The following is a 21,182-nucleotide window of genomic DNA, read 5'->3' as shown; positions in this document are numbered from 1 at the left end:
AAAATAAACCAATAGAATATATTAGCTGACAATGTTATGAAAATACAGTAAAAAAAAAAAAAATAATAAAGTAAAAAAATATAAAAATAAATAAATAATTGTATTATAAATGAAGGGGGAGTTTAACGCCAGACTTTTCTGTGCATCTTAAAAGATATGCAAATATATATATATTAGGTGACAATGTCATGAAAATAAGGTAAAAAAAATTTGAATTTTTAAATGAAAAGGGGGTTTAAGATACACCGAAATATCTGACATTAAACTCCATTTTCATTTAAAATACAATTTTCTTTACTCTATTTTCTTGATATACACAGAAAAGTCTGACTTTAAACCCCCTTTTCATTTAAAAATTCAATTTTTTTTTACCTTATTTTCATGACATTGTCACCTAATATATATATATTTGCATATCTTTTAAGATATGCACATATTTTAGTTGACAGTATGGAAAAATACGAAAAAAAATTTTGTATTTTAAATGAAAATGGAGTTTAACGTCATATTTTTCTAAGATATGCAGATATTTTAGGTGACAATGTCATGAAAATACAGTAAAAAAAATTCAATTTTTAAATGAAAATGGGGTTTAACATCATATTTTTAAAAAAATTGTATTTTAAATTAAATTAAGAGTTTAATGTTATGGAAATAAAGTAAAAAATTTTGTATTTCAAATGAAAATGGAGTTTAACGTCATATTTTTCTAAGATATGCAGATATTTTAGATGACAATGTCATGAAAATGAAGTAAAATTAAATGTATTTTAAATGAAATTGGAGTTTAATGTCAGACTTTTCTGTGTATGTCAAGAAAATAAAGTAAAATAAAATTGTTAAAAATGAAAATAGAGTTTAACATCAGATCTTCCTGCATATCTTAAAGATATGCAGACATTTTAAGAGTAACAAAGTAAATAATGCCATTCATATTACACAGCTTCAAGAAAAACTATCCTGGATTGGTCCAATTAACAGATAATGGATTACCCTAAGGAAAAACAGCTCAATATTTCATCAAATGGTTTCTTCTCACTTATGATTGGTGAGGAGTCGCAGATTCACAGTTAGTTCTCAAACTTTGTCTCCTTCCTTGTGTTTTGTTATCATTTCCATCACACAGTGTTAATTGATTTCTGAATGGTCATTTAGCTGTATCCAGTAGCTATATAAGTTATGAAAGCCAAATATGGGTATTTTTACCTAGAGTTATCGACAGGCTGGACATAGACTTTATAGATACATTATCAAGCTGCGATTAAAACTTGTACTTGTTTTCACAGGATAAAATTCTCTATTTTCTTCCGACAAAGAAACTTTAACATAAGGTAAGATAAATTTCTATAGGTTATTATTTTTTGTAATTTTAGATCTTACCACATTTAATTAAAAAGAATGGATCATTCAATGATCAGAGAAAGAGAGAAAGAGAGAGAGAGAGAGAGAGAGATGGGGTTTAACCCCTACTCGACACAAATTGGGTCATTTTGGGACTAACACATGGTTCAGTTTTATTTCAATAATTCAGTTTTATATAGCAATGGGAGAAAACTGGAGGACCCAGAGAAAATCCACGAGGTTGGACAGGTGACACTACTCCTTGTCACATACAACTAGGGAATTGAAACCATGCCAGTTGACTCAATGACAGACCTTATGATACAACGCACACACGCTAACCATTCGGCAATCCAATCCCCCTGATCCGTTTGCCCATCTTGTACTAAACCTATATACATCGATTATTTCTACATTTAATTCGTGTAATAGGTGGTGGGTGAGAAACAGAATCACAGTGAACTGAAATCTCTGATTGCGTAGGAATTGTTAAGATCTTGAAGCCCAGTTCAGAAATATCTAAATTCAGCACTTCCACCCACGACATAACAGAAACTTTAACATTTTTTCATCACAGACACGATGCTGGGATTCTTTTGTTATATAACAGAAGTGGGTTTTACGTCCATTCGACATAAACTATGTCATTTCGGGAGAAAAACCATGAGGTTGGACCTGTAGGCGAAATCATGCCAGTTGACTCAATGACAGACCTTATGATACAATGCTCACACACTAACCATTCGGCCACCCAACCACCCAAATTTTATGAGCTTTTTGTTATTAACGTAAGTGTACAAGTATAAAAGCTTAAGGTTAAATCTTGCAGGACAAAGTACCGAGGTGATCAGTTTAAATAAATTTCATTTTTCACAGATTGGTAGAAAAACTGTCATTTTTTATTTACATGAAGATTAAAGCGACATTTTTCAAGAATTTATACATTTTAAAGGTCAGGGCAATAAATCTATGCAAAACTCTGTAGGACTAGCAGATTTTGACTAACTTAACTATCCAAACATATTTTTTTTTACAAAATCTTAAAAAGAAAAAACAAACTCTGACCTGTACAAGGCTTTGGCCACCGCGACAGTACCTCTGCAAAAATTTATTGCAAAACTGTGAACTTCAGTAATTTTGAACAAAATCAGATCTGTTCATGTATATAGTGTTTACAAGAATTGATCGATGGGTAAGGGTGATGACTAGAAGCTCTTACATGAAGTGTGGGTGTACAAAAATGAGACATTCTTCAAAGTCATTAAAAGTAATCAACCAAATTTGATAGTGAAAGGCAACATTTTAGGCAGTCAGACTCTATCTGATATATACCTACCGGTAAACCTGTCTTCGTTAGCCAAATTGGAGCAGAACAGTAGAACGTTAAAGGCTCAATACCACTCTTGTTGTAACTGAATAATGTCTCAATCTTTATTCTAGACAACAAATTGTACTATTTTACAATATTCCAATTAATTGATGATACAAATTTCATCTTAACACATCGAATTTAAAAAATTGGAAAAATTCAACTAAATGATTTGAAAAGCCTAACGTAAACCTTTTCAAATGTGACTTGGATTTAAAAATATTTTCGAACCCTCTTGACAAGTAAAATAGGATGTAATGGATAATTTACACAACAGGTAGGACACTTATTAAACATCTAATACTTAGAATAAGGCTATTATTTATTTTCTGGAGCTGTCAAGCCAGCAAGAGTGTTATTGTCCCTTTAAACTCCATTTCATTTCATTTTATTTATAACGTAAAGTATATCCATGAGTAAAAAAAGAAATCACAATATTCAAGAAGATTAATGATCTTATCTCCATCCAATCAATTTAGAGTGTCCACAAACAAATTGTGAACGGACATGGGCGACAGCATAATACGCCGACATGAAAATATGGGCGTATAAAAAGAAATCTCAAAATTTAAAGAGATTAATGATCTTATGTCCATAAAATCAATTTATGATCGAAGTAGATGTAAATATAAACATTCAACAATTACAAGTAAATCGTGATGTTGTGAAGTGATTTACTCTCTTTATCACCATACAACCATATTCTTTTCATCAATTTTCATATCCAATAACGAAACAAACTGAAACATCAATTTACAATAATGCACAAAGATCCAGTAATAGGGCTGTATATTGCTGCCAAAAATCGTAATTGCAATATATTGCAATACTTCATAAAAAGTATTTCAATATATATTGCAATATTGCAATACTTCCATAAAGTCAGGGTTTATCACAAAACATAGTTTTATTGTTTTTACAACAAAGTCTATAATATGACTGATTTTTCTTTTTATATGATTTTACAACTTTGGTCTTGTCTTTGCAGACTTATTGTTTACTGCAAAGCGTGAATAATATGACTGATTATGAAGTCTTTATAAACATTCTAGCTAACATTTGAATATAAAATAAAAGTAGAAAAATATTGATATGGCAAAAATGTATCGCGGAGGAAAGTATTGCAATATATCGATAAAGCAATATTTTTTGACAGTCCTATCCAATAACACAAGCAGTATTTAATATTTATTCTCAAAATATTTTTAAAATACTGGTAAAACGAGACTCAATCTCGATTATTTGTTTATCTTTAATTTTCAAATCTTACAGACTTTCTAATCCTATTAAATCTCTGCTAACCGATGGTCTGGACAGTAGAATATGGGCTTGTCATGTTAATAAATGTCTAAATGACAGTTTGTATTACATTTGATGCCAAAAACGACCTGCAATTTGCAGATTTAGCTCTTACATAATACATCTGTAAGATTGTCATTTTACAAAATTAAATTTTATACTTTTCTAAAATCGTTGAATAATTCGATGAATTGAAAATTTAATAATATTTCACATCCTATGCAGACAATTAAACAGGATAAAATCGAGGAACGGGAATCAAAACGGCCAAACTTCACTTAGGTCAAAATAACAACTATATAAATTGCTCAATTTTGATTGATTTTTCAAGGCTGTTTGACCAATCTTTAACCCATATATAAACAAGCAAGTGCCCTATATCTTAGCTAAATAAATTTGATGGGCTTCTTTTTTTAATCTGATTAACCCTTTGGACACCGACGTCCTGAATGACGTTAGGCCTATATACTAGACTCAATAGCCCTAACGGTCTTAAGGGTTAAGATGTAAAAACTATGATATTGTCTGAAAAATGAAAAAGACAATCAAGAATCAACAGCTTTATGAAAATGATTGGTATACAGTCAAAACTCTTCATAGTTCTCTCCAGGGCTCACTTTGTCGGTCGCCAGAGTCGCAATTTGCGACAAATAAAATAAAAGTGGCAATTCAAGTTTGGTTTTGGAAATAAGTTTTTGGGGTACTTGCGACTCTTTTTGAGTAGTGGCAGAAAACAAATCTTGTGTATGTGAGTTAGTCGTATTTTACGTCCACTTCCACCAATGTGATATTGCAGACAGAAAACAAATCTTAAAATTCTAATTGTATTTATCCCAGACTGATCATTACGTTGAGTGTCAGACTATAAATTAATCAACTAGCTGATAATCTGGGACGTGTCAGTGAGTTATACTAATCAATCGTCCTGGATTAATGGTTTTAGTTAAGTGATAATTGCCAATGATAAAGTCATTATTTACTCCTAATAGTTAATCCAAGCACTGATTATTTGATGTTTTGTTTTGTCTTAAAAAAAAATAAAGGGAAAGAATCAAAATGACCGACAATTCTTTTCAAAGACAAGAAAAAATCTGATGTAAACTCCTCTTACAAAATGAAAATTCTATCAGTGATTCAGATTCTGAAAATAACAATAGGCCTATATGGTAGACGCAAAAACGAAATTTAAAGAGAGAGAGAGAAATGGGGTTCAATGTCCAATCGACACAAAATAGGTCATTTCAGGACTAACATATGGTTTAATTTTATTTCAATAATTCGCTTCCGCATAGGGGTCTTTAGCAGTGGGAGGAAACCGGAGGACCCGGAAAAACCCACGAGGTTGGACAGGTGACCCTACTCCTAGTCAAGTACAACCAGGGATTCGAAACCACGCCAGTCGACTCAATGACAGAGGAAAGGGTCGGAATAATATCAAGCATGCAAAATATGATATTGCATTACAAATAAAATTTAAGGTAACAATAAAATTATCCATTACAATTGTTGGAATGTTTGTCTTGTTATCAGCACAAAACAATCTGATTAAAACACAGATCCAATTTCGTTGCATTTTTTATAGTTCAAAATTTCGTTTCGTCTGTACTACACTAGGATCTGGAAGAGTTGTTATATAACCTGCATTCTGAATGGCTTGAGGGATTAGCCAATGAAACAACCTGTTACGGCGACTTGTTAACAGACAAAAATGTCTTGAGCACAGAACATGAAATACAATACTGTTATCAACTGATTATAGAAAGGAAAATAATTCTGTCTGAGTCTCTTGTCATTGAGTATTAGATCAATTAGGAAAATAATATCAAACTGCACTAAAACATGACTATTACAGAAATAATCTTGAAATCTTTTCAACCAGCAGATTTTCTTTGAGTTTAGCACAAATAAAGTGGTGTTCTGCTGGGTTAGATTACAATTAGTAAATAGAACTGAAATGGGGTTTAACGTTCTACTGTTCTGCTCCGACTGGGCTAATTAAGACAGGCAGAACGCCATACAGTGTGCTATAAGGGAAATTTTGCCCAGACAGTGGCACTATGACCTACTCTTTTATCATATTTCAACTGTCAAGGGATATTTTAAGTTCACACCAATGTGTACACGGAATATCGGTTTAACTTGCCTTAGCTACTACCAAAATAGATATATAACACTTTCAAATATTGTAGCTACTACCAAAATAGATATATTACACTTTAAAAATACTGTAGCTACTACCAAACTAGATATATTATACTTTCAAATACCTTAGCTACTACCAAAATACAAGATAGGTTGCTAGGCAATGCAACATACGCCCACAGCAGCTAAATCTTCCGAGCGATCGACAGGGGTTGTCGCATATTTATTCCTTTGTAGGTAGGTAATTGGGGGCCTTTACAAGACAGTTCCACACAGATCAGATTATAATTTTTGCCGTTTGAGGGTTCCCAAAGTTCTACAAACTGAAACAAGGGTCTCAACTCTGGAAGTAATCTACACAAATTGTTGAAATTTGACAGGCTTTTTCATTTTACTAATTTAAATAATGCATATACAGATTCATACAGATTAGATGATCACTTTTGTCACAAGGTTTACAACCGCCATAACTCTAGAAATTATTGACGGAAATTGCTGAAATTCAATAGACCTCTGTTTCACAAATTTAAATGATGCATATAAATTTTATACATATCGGATGATAACTTTCATCAATCGAGCATTAACAAGATTGAACAAAGTGAAACAAGGTCCATAACTCTAGAAGTAATATATGGAAATTGATGAAATTCAGCAGGATTCTTCTCTTTACTAATTTAAATGATCGGCAGAAAACTTTTGATGTTAGAGCGTTCACATGGTTCAATAAAGTGAAACTAGGGCCATAATTCTAGCAGTAATGTATGGAAATTGCTGAAATTCAATAGGATTCTTCTCTTTACTAATTTAAATGACGCATGCAAATTTCATACAGATCGGCAGATAATTTTTGATGTTAGAGCGTTCACAAGGTTCAATAAAGTGAAATTGGGCCATAACCTAGACGTAATAAATGGAAATTGCTGAAATTCAATAGGATTCTTTGTTTCACTAATTTAAATATTGCATATAAATTTCAGAAAGATCAGATGCGTTCACAATGTTTAATAAAGTTAAACAAGGGCCATAACTCTAGACGTAATGAACAGAAATTATTGAAATTAAATAGGCTTCTTCGTTTCACTAATTTAAATCATGCATATAAATTTCACAAAGATTGAGTGATAACTTTTGCCGTTAAAGCGTTCACAAGGTTCAATAAAGTGAAACAAGGGCAATAACTCTAGACGTAATAAACGGAAATTGCTGAAATTCAATAAGCTTCTTCGTTTCGCTAATTTAAATAATGCATATAAGATAAGATGATAACTTTTGCCGTTAAAGCGTTCACAAGGTTAAACAAAATGAAACAAGGGCCATAACTCTAGAAGTAATAGACGGAAATTGTTGAAATTCAATAGGCCTCTTCGTTTCCCTAATTTAAATATTACAAATAAATTTCACAAAGATCAGATGTTAACTTTTGGCATAATAAACGGAAATTATTGAAATTAAATAGGCTTCTTCATCTCACTAAGGCAAACAACATAGAGCGTTCACAAGAAATTGTGGACGATGGACAGACGGACTGACGGACGGACCGACAGCAATATTAGTCCACATTTCTATGTGGGCGTATAAAAAGGAACATTTTAGGTCAAAGTTTATCTACCTTTGGTGGGTTGCATAGCGGAATGGTTAGCGCGTGCGCTTTGTATCATAAGGTTTGTCATTGTGTGGTTTCAATTCCCCAACTGTATGTATCAAGGAGTATGGTCGCCGGTCCAACCTTGTGGGTTTTCTCTGGGTACTTCGGTTTCCTCCCACTGCAAGCGAATTATTGAAATAAAATTGAACCATATGTTAGTCCCAAAATGACCTACTTTGTGTCAAGTGGACGTTAAACTCTCTCTCCTCTGATTATTATTTTGTGGCATACAAAATTTTCAAATATTTTTTTTCTTTCTTGTTAGATTGTTGTGAATATGAAGAATACTGTAGTAGTTATGGTGGTACTATCCACCTACCTAACAGCAGACGGGCAATCATACTATACTAGTAAAGGTAATACCAACAAGTGTAATGAATGTTGTCGGGGGATACCAGGAGTACAAGGTATGCCAGGTTTACATGGACAACCAGGAACAAGAGGAATGGATGGTCATAAAGGTGAAACAGGTTCCAAAGGTGACAAAGGCTCTGAAGGAATGACAGGTGAGTCCAGTAAAACAATAACATACAAAAATGTTGGATAAGTTCACATATCGTCGGTGAAGTGTCAAAACGGTGTATCTCGGGAAATTAGTCAAATTAGAACTGTTCTGGGTATCACGTGTCCAATTGTTGTATCTTGATTTGTGGAAATTTTGAAATGCAAAAGGTTCTATTTCTTAATCTTTAGAAATTCTTAGATACACCCTTTTGACACTTCACCGACAATATGTGAACTTATCTGTGGATCAAATACAAAAGAATCTCTTTTCGTACACCTGAGGCAAAATAAACAAATACCGGTACGGTAATGTAACATGTTTCAGTTTATTACATTTTTGTATAAAACTGCTTTTCAACACAATTCCTGGCATATCAATTAAAGAATTGAGGCAGCTAAATATATTTAAGGTCATCTCAATTTTTAGGACTAACAAATGGTTCAATTTCATTTCAATAATTCCTTTGTGCATAGGTGTCTTTAGCAATGGGAGGAAACCGAACGACCCGGAGAAATTCCATGAGGTTGGACAGGTGACCCTACCCCTTCTCACGTACAACCGGGGAATCAAAACCACGCCAGTTGACTCAATGACAGACCTTATGATACAGCGCGCATGTGCTAACCATTCAGTCATCCACCCCCTAACATTAAATTGAAATTTCATCAATCCATACTGCTTGCGCCTATCAGTATCTAAGAAGCTTGATGGTCCAAGTTTAAATCCGATTGAATTCAAGTCGGGAGATTATTTAGTGTTGATGTTTGGATTTTGTTTTCGTAGCTAAATCTTAAATAATCAATCTGAGTAGCCAACATATTTATCCTGTAGTAAGCCGCGAGAAATTTGGTATTTTAGCGAAAGTGTAAGCTAACTTATAAAGTAATAACACATCTTTGAGAAATTTTTTTTTAATCAAGATATAAATGGCCAACTATCCAAGATTAGCAATGATGATAGCTTCACACATTTTGTTTTATTGTATCTCACAGGGGCACCAGGAATCGCTGGTCCAGTTGGTCCGAAAGGTGAGCGAGGTCGTAAAGGATCAAAAGGACCTCAGGGTCCCCAAGGTAAGCAAGGCTTGAAAGGTGATCCTGGTTCTAGAGGCTATGCAGGTACTAAAGGCGAGAAGGGAGAAAAGGGAGATCAGGGTGCTCAACCACCTAAGATTGCCTTCTCCGCGAGTCGCAGCACTAAACTGGGACCAGTACTTCAAGACACTGCTGTGACATTCGATCGAGTTCACCTGAATCTTGGAGAGAGTTTTGACCCCTACACATCTCATTTTATTTGTAAGCATAACGGAACTTATCTATTTACGACACACATCCTAGGCCAGAATAAAATAGACGCTTATGCTTGGATGATGGTAAACAAAAACCATAAATTACCTTTACATGGGGATGGTCGTGCTGGGTATGGTACAGGTAGTAATACTATTATATTAGAATTAACGGTAGATGAGCATGTGTGGGTACAACTCAGCAAAGATTCAGCACTTATGAATGATTATTCTTCATTTTCTGGACACATATTATTTGATGAATAACTCAGTTTAACTCTTTTACCCTTTCTTACCATATGAGAAAATCAGCCTTCAGTTAGATCGGGCACATCATGGAGATTAACTTTGTTAGTAATAGTGTCAAGATTTTTGTATGTTATTCCCAATCATGAATGAGCTAACCCTCTTGGATTTAGGTTATGATAAATTAAAGTACAATCTGACTTAAATACAGGGCTCTGTTTCTCGAAATCTTAACTAAAGATAAAATCCAAATTTTAGTAGATACTTCAATTTTGATTGGTTAAGCACTAAAATCAATCTAATATTATCCAATCAAATTACTAAAATTTGGATTTTATCTTAGTTAAAATTTCGTGAAACAGGCCCCTGATACTTTTGATGTCCTAAACTACATGAAGACCTGACCAGTTGTACTGGAAGGTCGGGTCAGGTTAAATATGAGCAGCTTTTGACCTTATAACGTCAGACATTGATTAATCAATCAGCGATTATGTTTCTAGTGGTTTACCCAAAGTTCTGTGCACCTCACAGCAAAAACTCGCTGTAACAGATCGTTTCATTGGCTAGTGTAGTAAAGACAAGTAAAATGACATTTTGAACTATAAAAAAATGAAACGAAATAGGATCTGTGTTTGAATCAGATTGGATAAAGTATTGAATGGGGTTATGTATTTTGATTCCTGATGGGTAAGTTCTTTCTGATCAAATTTTTCTTACAAAGATTTTTCCAGTCTGCATGTTTACTAATTTTAGCTTAATTTGGGGTTATTGTGTCGACAGTGTGTCACAAATTCAGTTATACTTGAACATTTTTCAACAAAAACAGATTGAAACATAAAATCCATTGAAATGAACAGATTTAACCTAAATCAGAGAGGTCTAGCCATTTTAAATCTGTAAAATCTGTAAGATCAAAATCTTCAACAGACAGTAGTTATCATTGTCAATACATGTAGATTCTATTTAGACTTCTTAAAATTCCTTAGACATAAATCTGCGTTAAGAAGCAGCTATATGTATAGTAAAATTTCATAATATTTAATATATAATGGTTGTGATATTTAGGTGTTTGTAATAAATGTGTTCAGATTGACAGTGGATGTCAAAAAATCTTTGAAATATTGTCAATATTTTAATTAATTTCATTGTGTGTTTTTAAAGATGCATATTTTAGAGCTAAATCTGTCTATTGTGAGTCTTTTTCCTGACTTCAAATCTTTGAAATATTGTCAATATTTTAATTAACTTCATTATGTGTTTTTAAAGATGCATATTTTAGAGCTAAATCTGCCTATTGTGAGTCTTTTTTCTGGTTTCAAATATTATATAAATTATCATTTAAACATTTATTAACATGACAAGCCCATAATCAACAACTCTCTGGGCCACTGGATGGCTCTGATTTTAAGTAGATTAGAGCGCCACTGTCATTAAAGAGTTTTAACGATAAAATGGATAATCGAGACTTAGTCTCGATTGTCAAGTATCATTGCTACAATAATAAATAATCTATGTTACATTTTGTTAAAACATCAAACTCTTGTTGTAACTTCACACAGAATAACGTAATTTGACTGAAATTTTCAATATATTCATTTTTCGTTATCTATTTTTGAACTATTAATAATCAGAACGTAATTTGACTGAAATTTTCAATATATTAATTTTTCGTTATCTATTTTTCAACTATTTAACTAAATCTATCTGTGTAAAGATATATATTTAATATAACATGTGTATCCAATTGATGTTTTGTAATCATATGTATCTATTATATATTTCTTTTTATTTGCCCGCATTTTAGTGTGTGTGAATTAAGATTTTATACAATCTCGGCTTCGTTTCTCTCTTTGAGGAATCACGCCGGCCATTGATCAGTCTGAATTCAGTTCCTTAGCTCCTCACACAGTGGCGTCTGGCTGGCATCAATTCGTCGCATGAGTTACATATTAATGATCCTTGGAACATTCTCTACATCTTGACATCAAAAGTTCATTCGAAAACAGCTGATTTGATGAATTTATCTGGAACAATTTTTAGCGAGCGATTCGGCAATATGAGTGTAAAATACCCAAAAATTTCTGAAGATACGCGAGTTTGGATCGCCATCTTGGATCTTTGTGAAGCGTCAGTCAGAAGGATACATCATGTGACATTCAAAATGGCTGATGTATGGCCGGAGCGTTTCCCCAGCGCAGAGAAACAAACAGTAAACTTGTCTCTGGGAGACTAGATTGGATTTTATACTACCATTTTAATACTGATATGTTTAGTGTAAGTTATGATTATAAACTTTCACTTTAAACAATGAAGATGTTAATTATTGTGTTTTATCTATAAAGGCAATTAGCACACTACTGTGTAGAATGTGAAACGTGAAATGTTTAAACAATGAAGATGTTAATTAATGTGTTTTTTTCTATAAAGGCAATTAGCACACTGCTGTGTAGAATGTGAAACGTGAAATTTTTGTTAATAGTCTGTACTTTTTTGTAATAAAAAATATCTAACAAAATCTATATATTTCCTGACATCGCTTGTGCCTCAATTTTCTTTAATGCAGATGTAACTAAAGAGAGGTTTAACGTCAACGCGACACAAACTAGGTCATTTAGGGACTAACATATGGTTTAATTTTATTTCAATAGGGGTCTTTAACAGTGGGAGGAAACCGAGGACCCGGAGAAAACCCCTGAGGTTGGACAGGCGACTCTACTCATTATCACGTACAACTGGGGATTCGAAAGATGTAACTAAAAGTGTGTAATGTGTTTTTTCTCAGAAGAAACATTTCATGCAGGACCTGGTCATCTTTTTTCGTGGATAATCCTATCTTGATATAATTGTTTTGTCAGCCAATTATACTCAGAACATTGGGCATTTTCCAGGTAAAAGAAAGGGCAACAACCCATGAAGTAATTATCAGATAATTGAAATTTGATAGGCTTTTAGTTCTTATTTTAGCAAAAATAAAACACATGTATCTGATGAAGGTAAAGTGATCAAGGGCAAGAAATCTGAAAGTAATCATTAGAAATCAATAGGTTACTTCTTCTCATGAACATAAAAACTCAAGTCAATCAGATGATAATTTAACACCTAGAGCATCTACAAGTAATCAAGGGCCATAACTACGACATTTAGTATCAGAAATGGTTGAAAATCAATAGGCTACTTGACCTCATGAAAATAAACACAACTGGATGATAACTTTACACTTTCAAGCATTTACAAGTAAGGCAACTGACAGGGTTGACTACAATATATGATAACACAAGGTACAATTTTATGGATACACAATTACTGAGTTTAATACTAAGCGTACGTTTTGACGAGGTTTGCATGATAAAGAAGATAATATCCTTGTCGAAACGTCGCTTAGTATTAAACTCAGTAATTGTGTATCCATACAACTACCTTGTGTTAATACGTTCAATTACTAAATGTCAATCAAAGAAGAAATATATCACAACATTTCAATGTGTAAGTATTAAAAATTATGTCTGATTTCACCCAAAATATTTATATAAATACAATTAATGCATCGACAAGACTAACCGACTTTCTATTTTTTTGTATGTGTTTCTTACAAACAATATGAAATAATCTATATTAAAAGTTGAAATTTTTCAAATTTAAACCTTCAAGTATATCCTATTCCTGCTGTCAGTATAAAACTTCAACGACATGCACAATTAGAAGATAGAAGCGTGATAAATACTGTCTATAAATAACCAAATTGTCAATATCGTCTTGTGTTACTGGCAACTTGTACGGAATATATCTCACCACTAAACATTCTTATTAAGAAATCTAACGAGTCTTCATCGAACCTGGGGGTAAAGAACAATCTCTTCACAATCACAACAAACTGGTTGTTAGTATGCACAGCGTATAGCCAATCTCCTGGACTTTTTCTGTGACCATCTGAAGTTTTCCCGCACTCGGTCTTAAATACTACTTAGTTTCATTAAGCGGGACATGACGGCTCAATGGCAATCACATAATTCAACAGAAATCTTATACCAACGAAAATTAATCACGTCTCAAGACCTTCCTATAAACACTTCTTAATGGGTATTAACATTTAGTTTAATGGGTGAAAAGGGGAGAAACTCTCCATTAAGCTTTAAATTTGTTTTAACTAAAACCATTGCTTAAAGGGAGAGGGTATGAAAAAGAACTCAGGTTTTCGGAATAATAAAATTAAAGTATTATTTAAACAGGCATTATGTAAGAGATAAATCCACGTATTGCACAGGTCTTTCTTTGCGTCTTAAATGTTATATAAATTATTAATTAGATATTTATTAACATGACAAGAGTATAATCTACCCTTGATGCCATCGAATGGTTCTGGTTTTAAGTAGATTAAAACTGTTCGGCCATGATTTAATTTAAAAATGGAGAAGCGAGGCTAAGGCCCGAATGAACAGTACAGTGGTTACGATCAATGCACAAAGTAATTAGAATGAAATTTTCAGTATATTCATTTTGCATTATCAACAGCGAGAACAACCAGCTCTTTATCTATATCTTACATAATGCCCCTTTAGCTACCAAACAATATCGGCTAAATGATTTTTACCAGATTTCTATACATATCTACGAAATTTTGAATATTTATTGAAAACCATTTCTTAATTCCTAAATGAAAAGTCATAAAATATTTTCCCATACGCTTTTCTGGTCTCCAAGTACATGATACTTGTATTCTAATGATGACAATTTATAATGGCATTTATACACGACAAGTAGTGTCGTCTGCTGGAAGCAATTTACTATAAAATCTTCTAATCAAGCCAGTATCTGAATCTAGCACGTAAAATATAATGATCAGTTGATATAATGACCATATTATAAAGACAGACAGTGTCTGCTTCAAGCATTTTAGAAAATTTAAAATCTAACAACTTAATAATATAAGTATAAGACATCTTTTACTGGTATACTAAATGCTCTACAACATTACTGTTAAAAGACATATAAAAATCCTAAAAAATAAACTTGTCCATGCCCGAGTATTGCAGAAGATATTGAACTACCATTATTCCTTAAGCTATGATTATGAGCCCGATAAGCTCATTAACCACTGCTACATTTCCTGCGGTAATTGGTGTCTATAACTTAAAAACCCACATACAACACACAATTCTTGTCATGGGCAGTTGATGGTGTGTGCTTTTCAAGGGAATAACAAAAGTTTTTACACCATTTTCAATGCAAAAAAAAAAAATAAATGTGCTTTTTCAAACATGTGCCTAAAATATTACCTATTTTAGAATGTACATGTAGGTCATTGTCAGTTTGACATTAGTATAACTCATTTACTAATCCAAAGTATGACACTCATTGTTTTTTGAGGCGAGCGATAGCTTTCGAGCGCCTGCCGCTCACCTGAATTAATCTTTTTGTACCAAATTAACAAGAGAGAATGGATTAACAGATTAATGTTGTATTGAAACATGATTGACAACTCCTGTTTTGTCTCAAACATCAAAGGATCATACATTCACTTTTTACATGCTATGATTTAAACTTTGGGAGACGTTAGCTAGCGAGCGTCTTACTCAGAGACTCAACGTATGATACATCGCCATATATAACACGCAACCTCTTTCTGATCACAACACATTATGCCCCAGGGATTTCAATCGGCCATGTGATGGCTGTACCTTCATTCAGTTCATGATAACACCGATGCCCATGTATAAATGCTACCATCAGAACAGATGTATCGTGTAGATATTTTGGTCCAATTTGGAGATAAGAAAAGTTTATGGGGAAAATATTTAATGAAATCTGGGATATAGGTTTTCAATAAATATTCAAAATTTCGTAGATAACAATTACTAAATATTTTCATACCAGGAAATTCTGTTCATGAAGACACTGATGCTCATGTATAAATGCTACCATCAGAATAGAAGTATTGTTAGACATTTTGGAGCCACGGTGGCTAGGTGGTTAAGACGCTGGCTCGCTAGCCTGGAGGTCGGGTGTTCGATCCCTGCATTGGCCGAGAAAGTTCATCCGGATTTTCCGACGTGGTTTCCCCTTGTCAGTGGTGCAGAACGGAGGGACTGACAAGGACAGCTGTCTAGTCCTTTGGATGATACGAAAAACCAAGGTCCCGTGTATACATTGGAATGCACGTAAAAGATCCCTTGGCAGTTGGAATTCGATATAAGAGTAGGCGATAGTGCCACTGCCCGGGCAAAATTTCCCTCATAGCCCACTGTGTGGCGTATGCCCGTCTTCATTAGCCCAGTATAGGAGCAGAACAGTAGGACGTTAAACCCCATTTCATTTCATTTTCATTTGTTAGACATTTTGGTCCAATTTGGAGGTAAGAAAAGTTTACCGGAAAATATTTAATGACATTTGGGATTAAAGTAGCTAAGTCTCTAGCTCAATATCATCCAAAGTCTTACGCGTTGAAATTGAGAATTATTTGTCAATTCAAATCAACATTGATATTGTGATCTTGCTGCGAAAAGGTAGTCTTCTGATATCCAATATTTAAGACAAAATAAACATTTTACCATTGGTACACGAATCGTGTACCATAGTGCGTTTCAGCGTCATTTGTGAAAAGTGACCAGAAAGAACAAGGCTAGACATATTTCACAACTCATGTCAAACGGTCACGCCATATCTTATAGAGAGAGAGAGAGAAATGGGGTTTAACGTCCACTCGACACAAACTAGGTCATTTCGGGACTAACATACGGTTTAATTTTATTTACATAATTCGCTTGCGCGTAGGGGTCTTTAGCAGTGGGAGGAAACCGGAGGACCCGGAGAAAACCCACGAGGTTGGACAGGCGACCCTACTCCTTGCCACGTACAACCGGGGATTCGAAACCACGCCAGTCGACTCAATGACAGACTGTATGATACAGCGCGCGCACGCTAACCATTCAGCCATCCAACCCCCCCCATATCTTATCTGGAGAGCATGCGCAATAGACTGGAATAACTAGACGCTAGAAATTGCTTTTCGGTTGAGACTCATGCTGTATTTCGCTGGATGTAACTGATTTTAAATTAGAGTCAAAACGGTAACAATTTATATATACAATCATATTACATTGTTATATGCATTGCAACCCATTTGGGTCAATTTCTAGGTCCCAAATATTAGCGATTTAGCTCCTTTAAAAATAGGTTTGTCTGAAATATATCTTTTCGGTGGAAGCGGACGTTAAATAAAGCTATTTCACACACATAAGAATAGGTTTTCAATAAATATTCAAAATTTAGTCGATAACAAATGCTAAAAATATCTTCAAACCAGGAAATAAAAACTCTAATTCACAGTTGCGCTTGTACATCTTCTGAATTATTTTGGACAGTTGTATAATCATGTTTTTCATGTAACATAATACAACCAGTTATTTAAATATCCATGACGTTTTTCTACAAGAGTACAAGATGACAGTTAATCAATATATTGAATTAAGTGGCATTAGAAGATAAGATATATGTAGTAACTAACAATAAACAAGATTGACAGTTCGACACGTACTGTGAAACATAAATGACAAGATAACGAAACCCGAGACAATCACATCAAGCTTTTAGTTTTTATATATTAACCCTTTCAATACGCACGACTGAATTTACGGACGAGACATTGTAGTGCCCACAATACAAGCATCTGGTTGTTGGGGGCTACTTCCATGTGTTAGGTTTTTAATTAACCCTTTCAACCAATATGAGGGACCGGATTTAAGGTCTGGTTGTCCAGTCTCTACTTCTTTAATTAACCCTATCAACACAAGCGAACAGATTTATGGCTGTGACATTGTAGTGCCCACGTCTTGGTTACGAAACCTCAGAAACTCAGCAGTCAAAAGTCATAATATTTAAGGGATATTGCAATGTTTTACAAGATTTGTGGAATTTGATATAGGTAAGGTGACTTGTGAGTGAAAATTTTCTCTACATAAAGTTTGACTCGACACGGCGAATGTGCACGCTTCAGTGGCTTGTCTCGAAGTGATGTCTGACTAACCACGCAGCATAATAATACTTGGCACTAGAGTCTAGTAGACTATAAATAGCCATCACATTTGCAATTCTCTACACATCTATCAACTATATTACAGCCGTAAAAAATCTATTGTTGACGATTCTGAATAGCAGTAAAATTTAGCTTTTTGGTTATTACAGCAGCTTTAGAAATTACGTTTGTTTTATTTTTTAAATTGGTTTATCATTAACTGTACCATTAGGAATGGCATCTTTTGGTTTAGTACAAATAATATCTAACACTTTCATTAGGCAAGAACATGATACTAGCAGTATTTTCATTTTACTTTTACAACACTAACTCAGTACAACACTAGTTGAATACCAAATCAACACTAACTTGGTACAACACTAATTGAATACCAAATCAACACTAACTCGGTACAACACTAATTGAATACCAAATCAACACTAACTCGGTACAACACAAATTGAATACCAAATCAACACTAATTCGGTACAACACTAATTGAATACCAAATCAACACTAACTCGGTACAACACAAATTGAATACCAAATCAACACTAACTCGGTACAACACTAATTGAATAACAAATCAACACTAAATCAGTACAACACTAATTGATTACCAAATCAACACTAACTCGGTACAACAATAATAGACAAATTTGGTCAACTCCAAACTTAAAATAACACAATCTATATACTGAGACGCAAAGAAAATGAACCACATTTACAAATGGATTCCTAGAACACTGAAAATTGATAGGGATCATCCCCTCAAGGTTTGCGATCATAACAAGAAATTATTGACGGACCGAAGTGACGACTTTCTACACCCAAAGTATATATGTGTCGGCATATAAATATTGGAGTTAATAAAATCTTATAATCTCATTGTCATGAACAATTCATTCTATTTCTAGACTTTATAACACCTACATAAACCTCAAAAATATGGGAAACAGTTTCCAAATTTTGTTATCTACAAGAAAGAGAGAGAGAGAGAGAGAGAAATGGGGTTTAATGTCCACTCGACACAAACTAGGTCATTTTGGGACTAACATATGGTTTAATTTTATTTCAATAATTCGCTTGCGCGTAGGGGTCTTTAGCAGTGGGAGGAAACCGGAGGACCCGGAGAAAACCCACGAGGTTGGACAGACGACCCTACTCCTTGTCACGTACAACCGGGGATTCAAAACCACGCCAGTTGACTCAATGACAGGCTTTATGATACAGCACGCACGTGCTAACCATTCGGCAATCCAACCCCCCTATCTACAAGAAAGGTAGATATTCAAGAAAACAAACAGTTGAGAAATTATACTGAAAATCAAAAGAAAGATAACTTTAACAGATGAGAAATTCACATGAATTTATAGCTTAAGGCAGTTATTGTCCGATATACTTGAAAAAAAATCAAAATCCATTAAAAGATGTGCTAAAAATAGGTTTAATCCTTTCAATAAGCTTATAAAACTTCTATTTTTAAAACGTTTCTAACAATGAATTTAGCAAAAAGATACATATATAAAAAGTGTTGTTGAATAAATCATATTAAAGAGCGCTTGTTTATCCTGCAACAATTCATCCTCAGTATCATCAAATTATGTTAAATACTTTATTCCACAGTGATATGGCTTTTCATAATTTAAATGTCATGTGCAACCCAGGGAATGTTCATTTAAGATATATCCTCTATATTGGAATGTTTTTTATGAAGGTACATATATCCCTTTATACTGTGATATTCTCAACAATTATGTAATATGTTTTACAGTGGGAGGAAACCAGAGGACCTGGAGAAAACCAACGAGGTTGGACACGTACAACCGGGAAATCGAAACTACGCCAGTTGACTCAATGACAGACCTTATGATACGACCATCCTCCTTGCCAAATACAACCAGGAAATTGAAACTCAGTTGACTCCATGACAGACCCTATGATACAACACCCACGTGCTAACCGATCGGCCATCCACCGCCCCCACCTTGCGAAACAGATCAACCCAATTCAATACCTTTGTCTTGATCTAAATTTTAAAAAGGAACAATAATTTTTCTAATTTGTTTTGAAATATTTGGAATGGATCAATTCTAAACCAAAACAAGCCTCATATTTGGTTTTAAGTGTTCAGACTGGGCACACCAGATTTTGGCTAAATAATTTTTATAGTCTTTTTAACGTTAACACATGACACAATTATATGGAATACAAGTTACTTGAAGAGTTTATTTTAGCGACGTTTCGCTGAGGAAACACCCGTCTTTATCAAGCAAAGAACTTTAACATTAATTGTAATATCAACTCACCCTGTATTAGATTTTTCTTCCACATTTTTTTCTTTTTTGGGACTGGTCTGTTTACTCTTAGGACTAACAACTGTTTCTTTCTTTAGATCATCCTTCGTTTCTTTTTTAGCTTTAGGTGCTTAAAATAAAAAAAAAAATAAAAAAAAAATTCCTGATTATTTCTGTGATATAACAAGAAATTTCAGATTGACAATTTACATGGCAGTTTGGCTTGTCTTCATTTGCAAAGACAGGTTGCGGGACAAAGAAACATATACCCACAGGAATGGTCACAGGTTGTCACATTGTGTATCTTTAAGTAAACATACTGATAGTATTGCTGAAGCAATACCAGTCCACCATTAGCCCCAATCAGAGGTCACAGTGGATCAATTTTGAGTTACGTAAAAATACACAGACATTCGAAAATTGTGCGTTTTTGCCATCTACATCAGCGTGACTTAAGGCCTATCAAAATACTCAATAGAAGCAAGTAAAGCCGTTATGTGAACAACCCTATTTTAAGCGTTCTTATTTCATTGATAGGCCTACTGTATTTAGTCTAATGACGACTGGAGGTTAATGGCATATCTATGGTTGACGACATAGTCATTTCAATCTTTCACTTCGATAGGAAGTAAAGAGAAAACTATCGCTATGAAAGCCAATATTTGATTGGCCGAATTTTAACAGTGTATTGTGTTCTAGCCAATCTAAAGTCTTGTATGAAATGTGATTTAATGCTTCCAGTGCAGCAAAATAGGGGTGTCTCAGAATAGCTACGCATAGAAGGCTTACTGTCATTAACTTAAAGATTATGAATGAAATAAGTGGAAATATAAAAACCTACGGAGACTAGGTGCAGTAGGTGTGTAAATGCTGTGTGAAGCACAGAAATTGTACAAACCACGACATAGAATAATCTATTTATTCTCACGTCGGGGAAATTTTCTGCGTGAAAAAATACACTGCATTCGTCAATATTTGCGTTTATTTTGAAAAAAAATATGTGAAATACGCAGATTTTTGGGTAACTGCGACCTCTGGCCCC

At 33.9% G+C, this 21,182-nt stretch overlaps 2 protein-coding genes across 5 annotated transcripts in view; one reads left to right on the top strand and one right to left on the bottom strand.

The window, feature by feature from the left end:
• The window catches only part of LOC126812219 (DNA ligase 1), a 56,349-nt gene that overhangs the window by 21,640 nt on the left and 13,527 nt on the right, over positions 1–21,182 (bottom strand). For all 4 annotated transcript variants that reach the window (XM_056098666.1, XM_056098667.1, XM_056098665.1 and 1 more), the window contains one exon: positions 20,153–20,270. In XM_056098666.1, coding sequence (XP_055954641.1) covers positions 20,153–20,270 — 118 coding nt within the window. The remainder of the gene's footprint in view (positions 1–20,152; positions 20,271–21,182) is intronic.
• Positions 1,054–12,312, top strand: LOC126812246 (otolin-1). Its single transcript, XM_050538538.2, has 3 exons — positions 1,054–1,331; positions 8,065–8,305; positions 9,297–12,312. Exons 2-3 carry the CDS (start codon positions 8,077–8,079, stop codon positions 9,854–9,856), a joined length of 789 nt encoding a protein of 262 aa, XP_050394495.1. The 5' UTR covers positions 1,054–1,331; positions 8,065–8,076; the 3' UTR covers positions 9,857–12,312.

Source organism: Patella vulgata, chromosome 2, assembly GCF_932274485.2.
Source record: "Patella vulgata chromosome 2, xgPatVulg1.2, whole genome shotgun sequence".
Classification (NCBI taxonomy): Eukaryota; Metazoa; Mollusca; class Gastropoda; family Patellidae; genus Patella; species Patella vulgata.
Note: the sequence above shows the minus strand (reverse complement) of the source record. Positions and strands in the feature narration are given on the sequence as shown.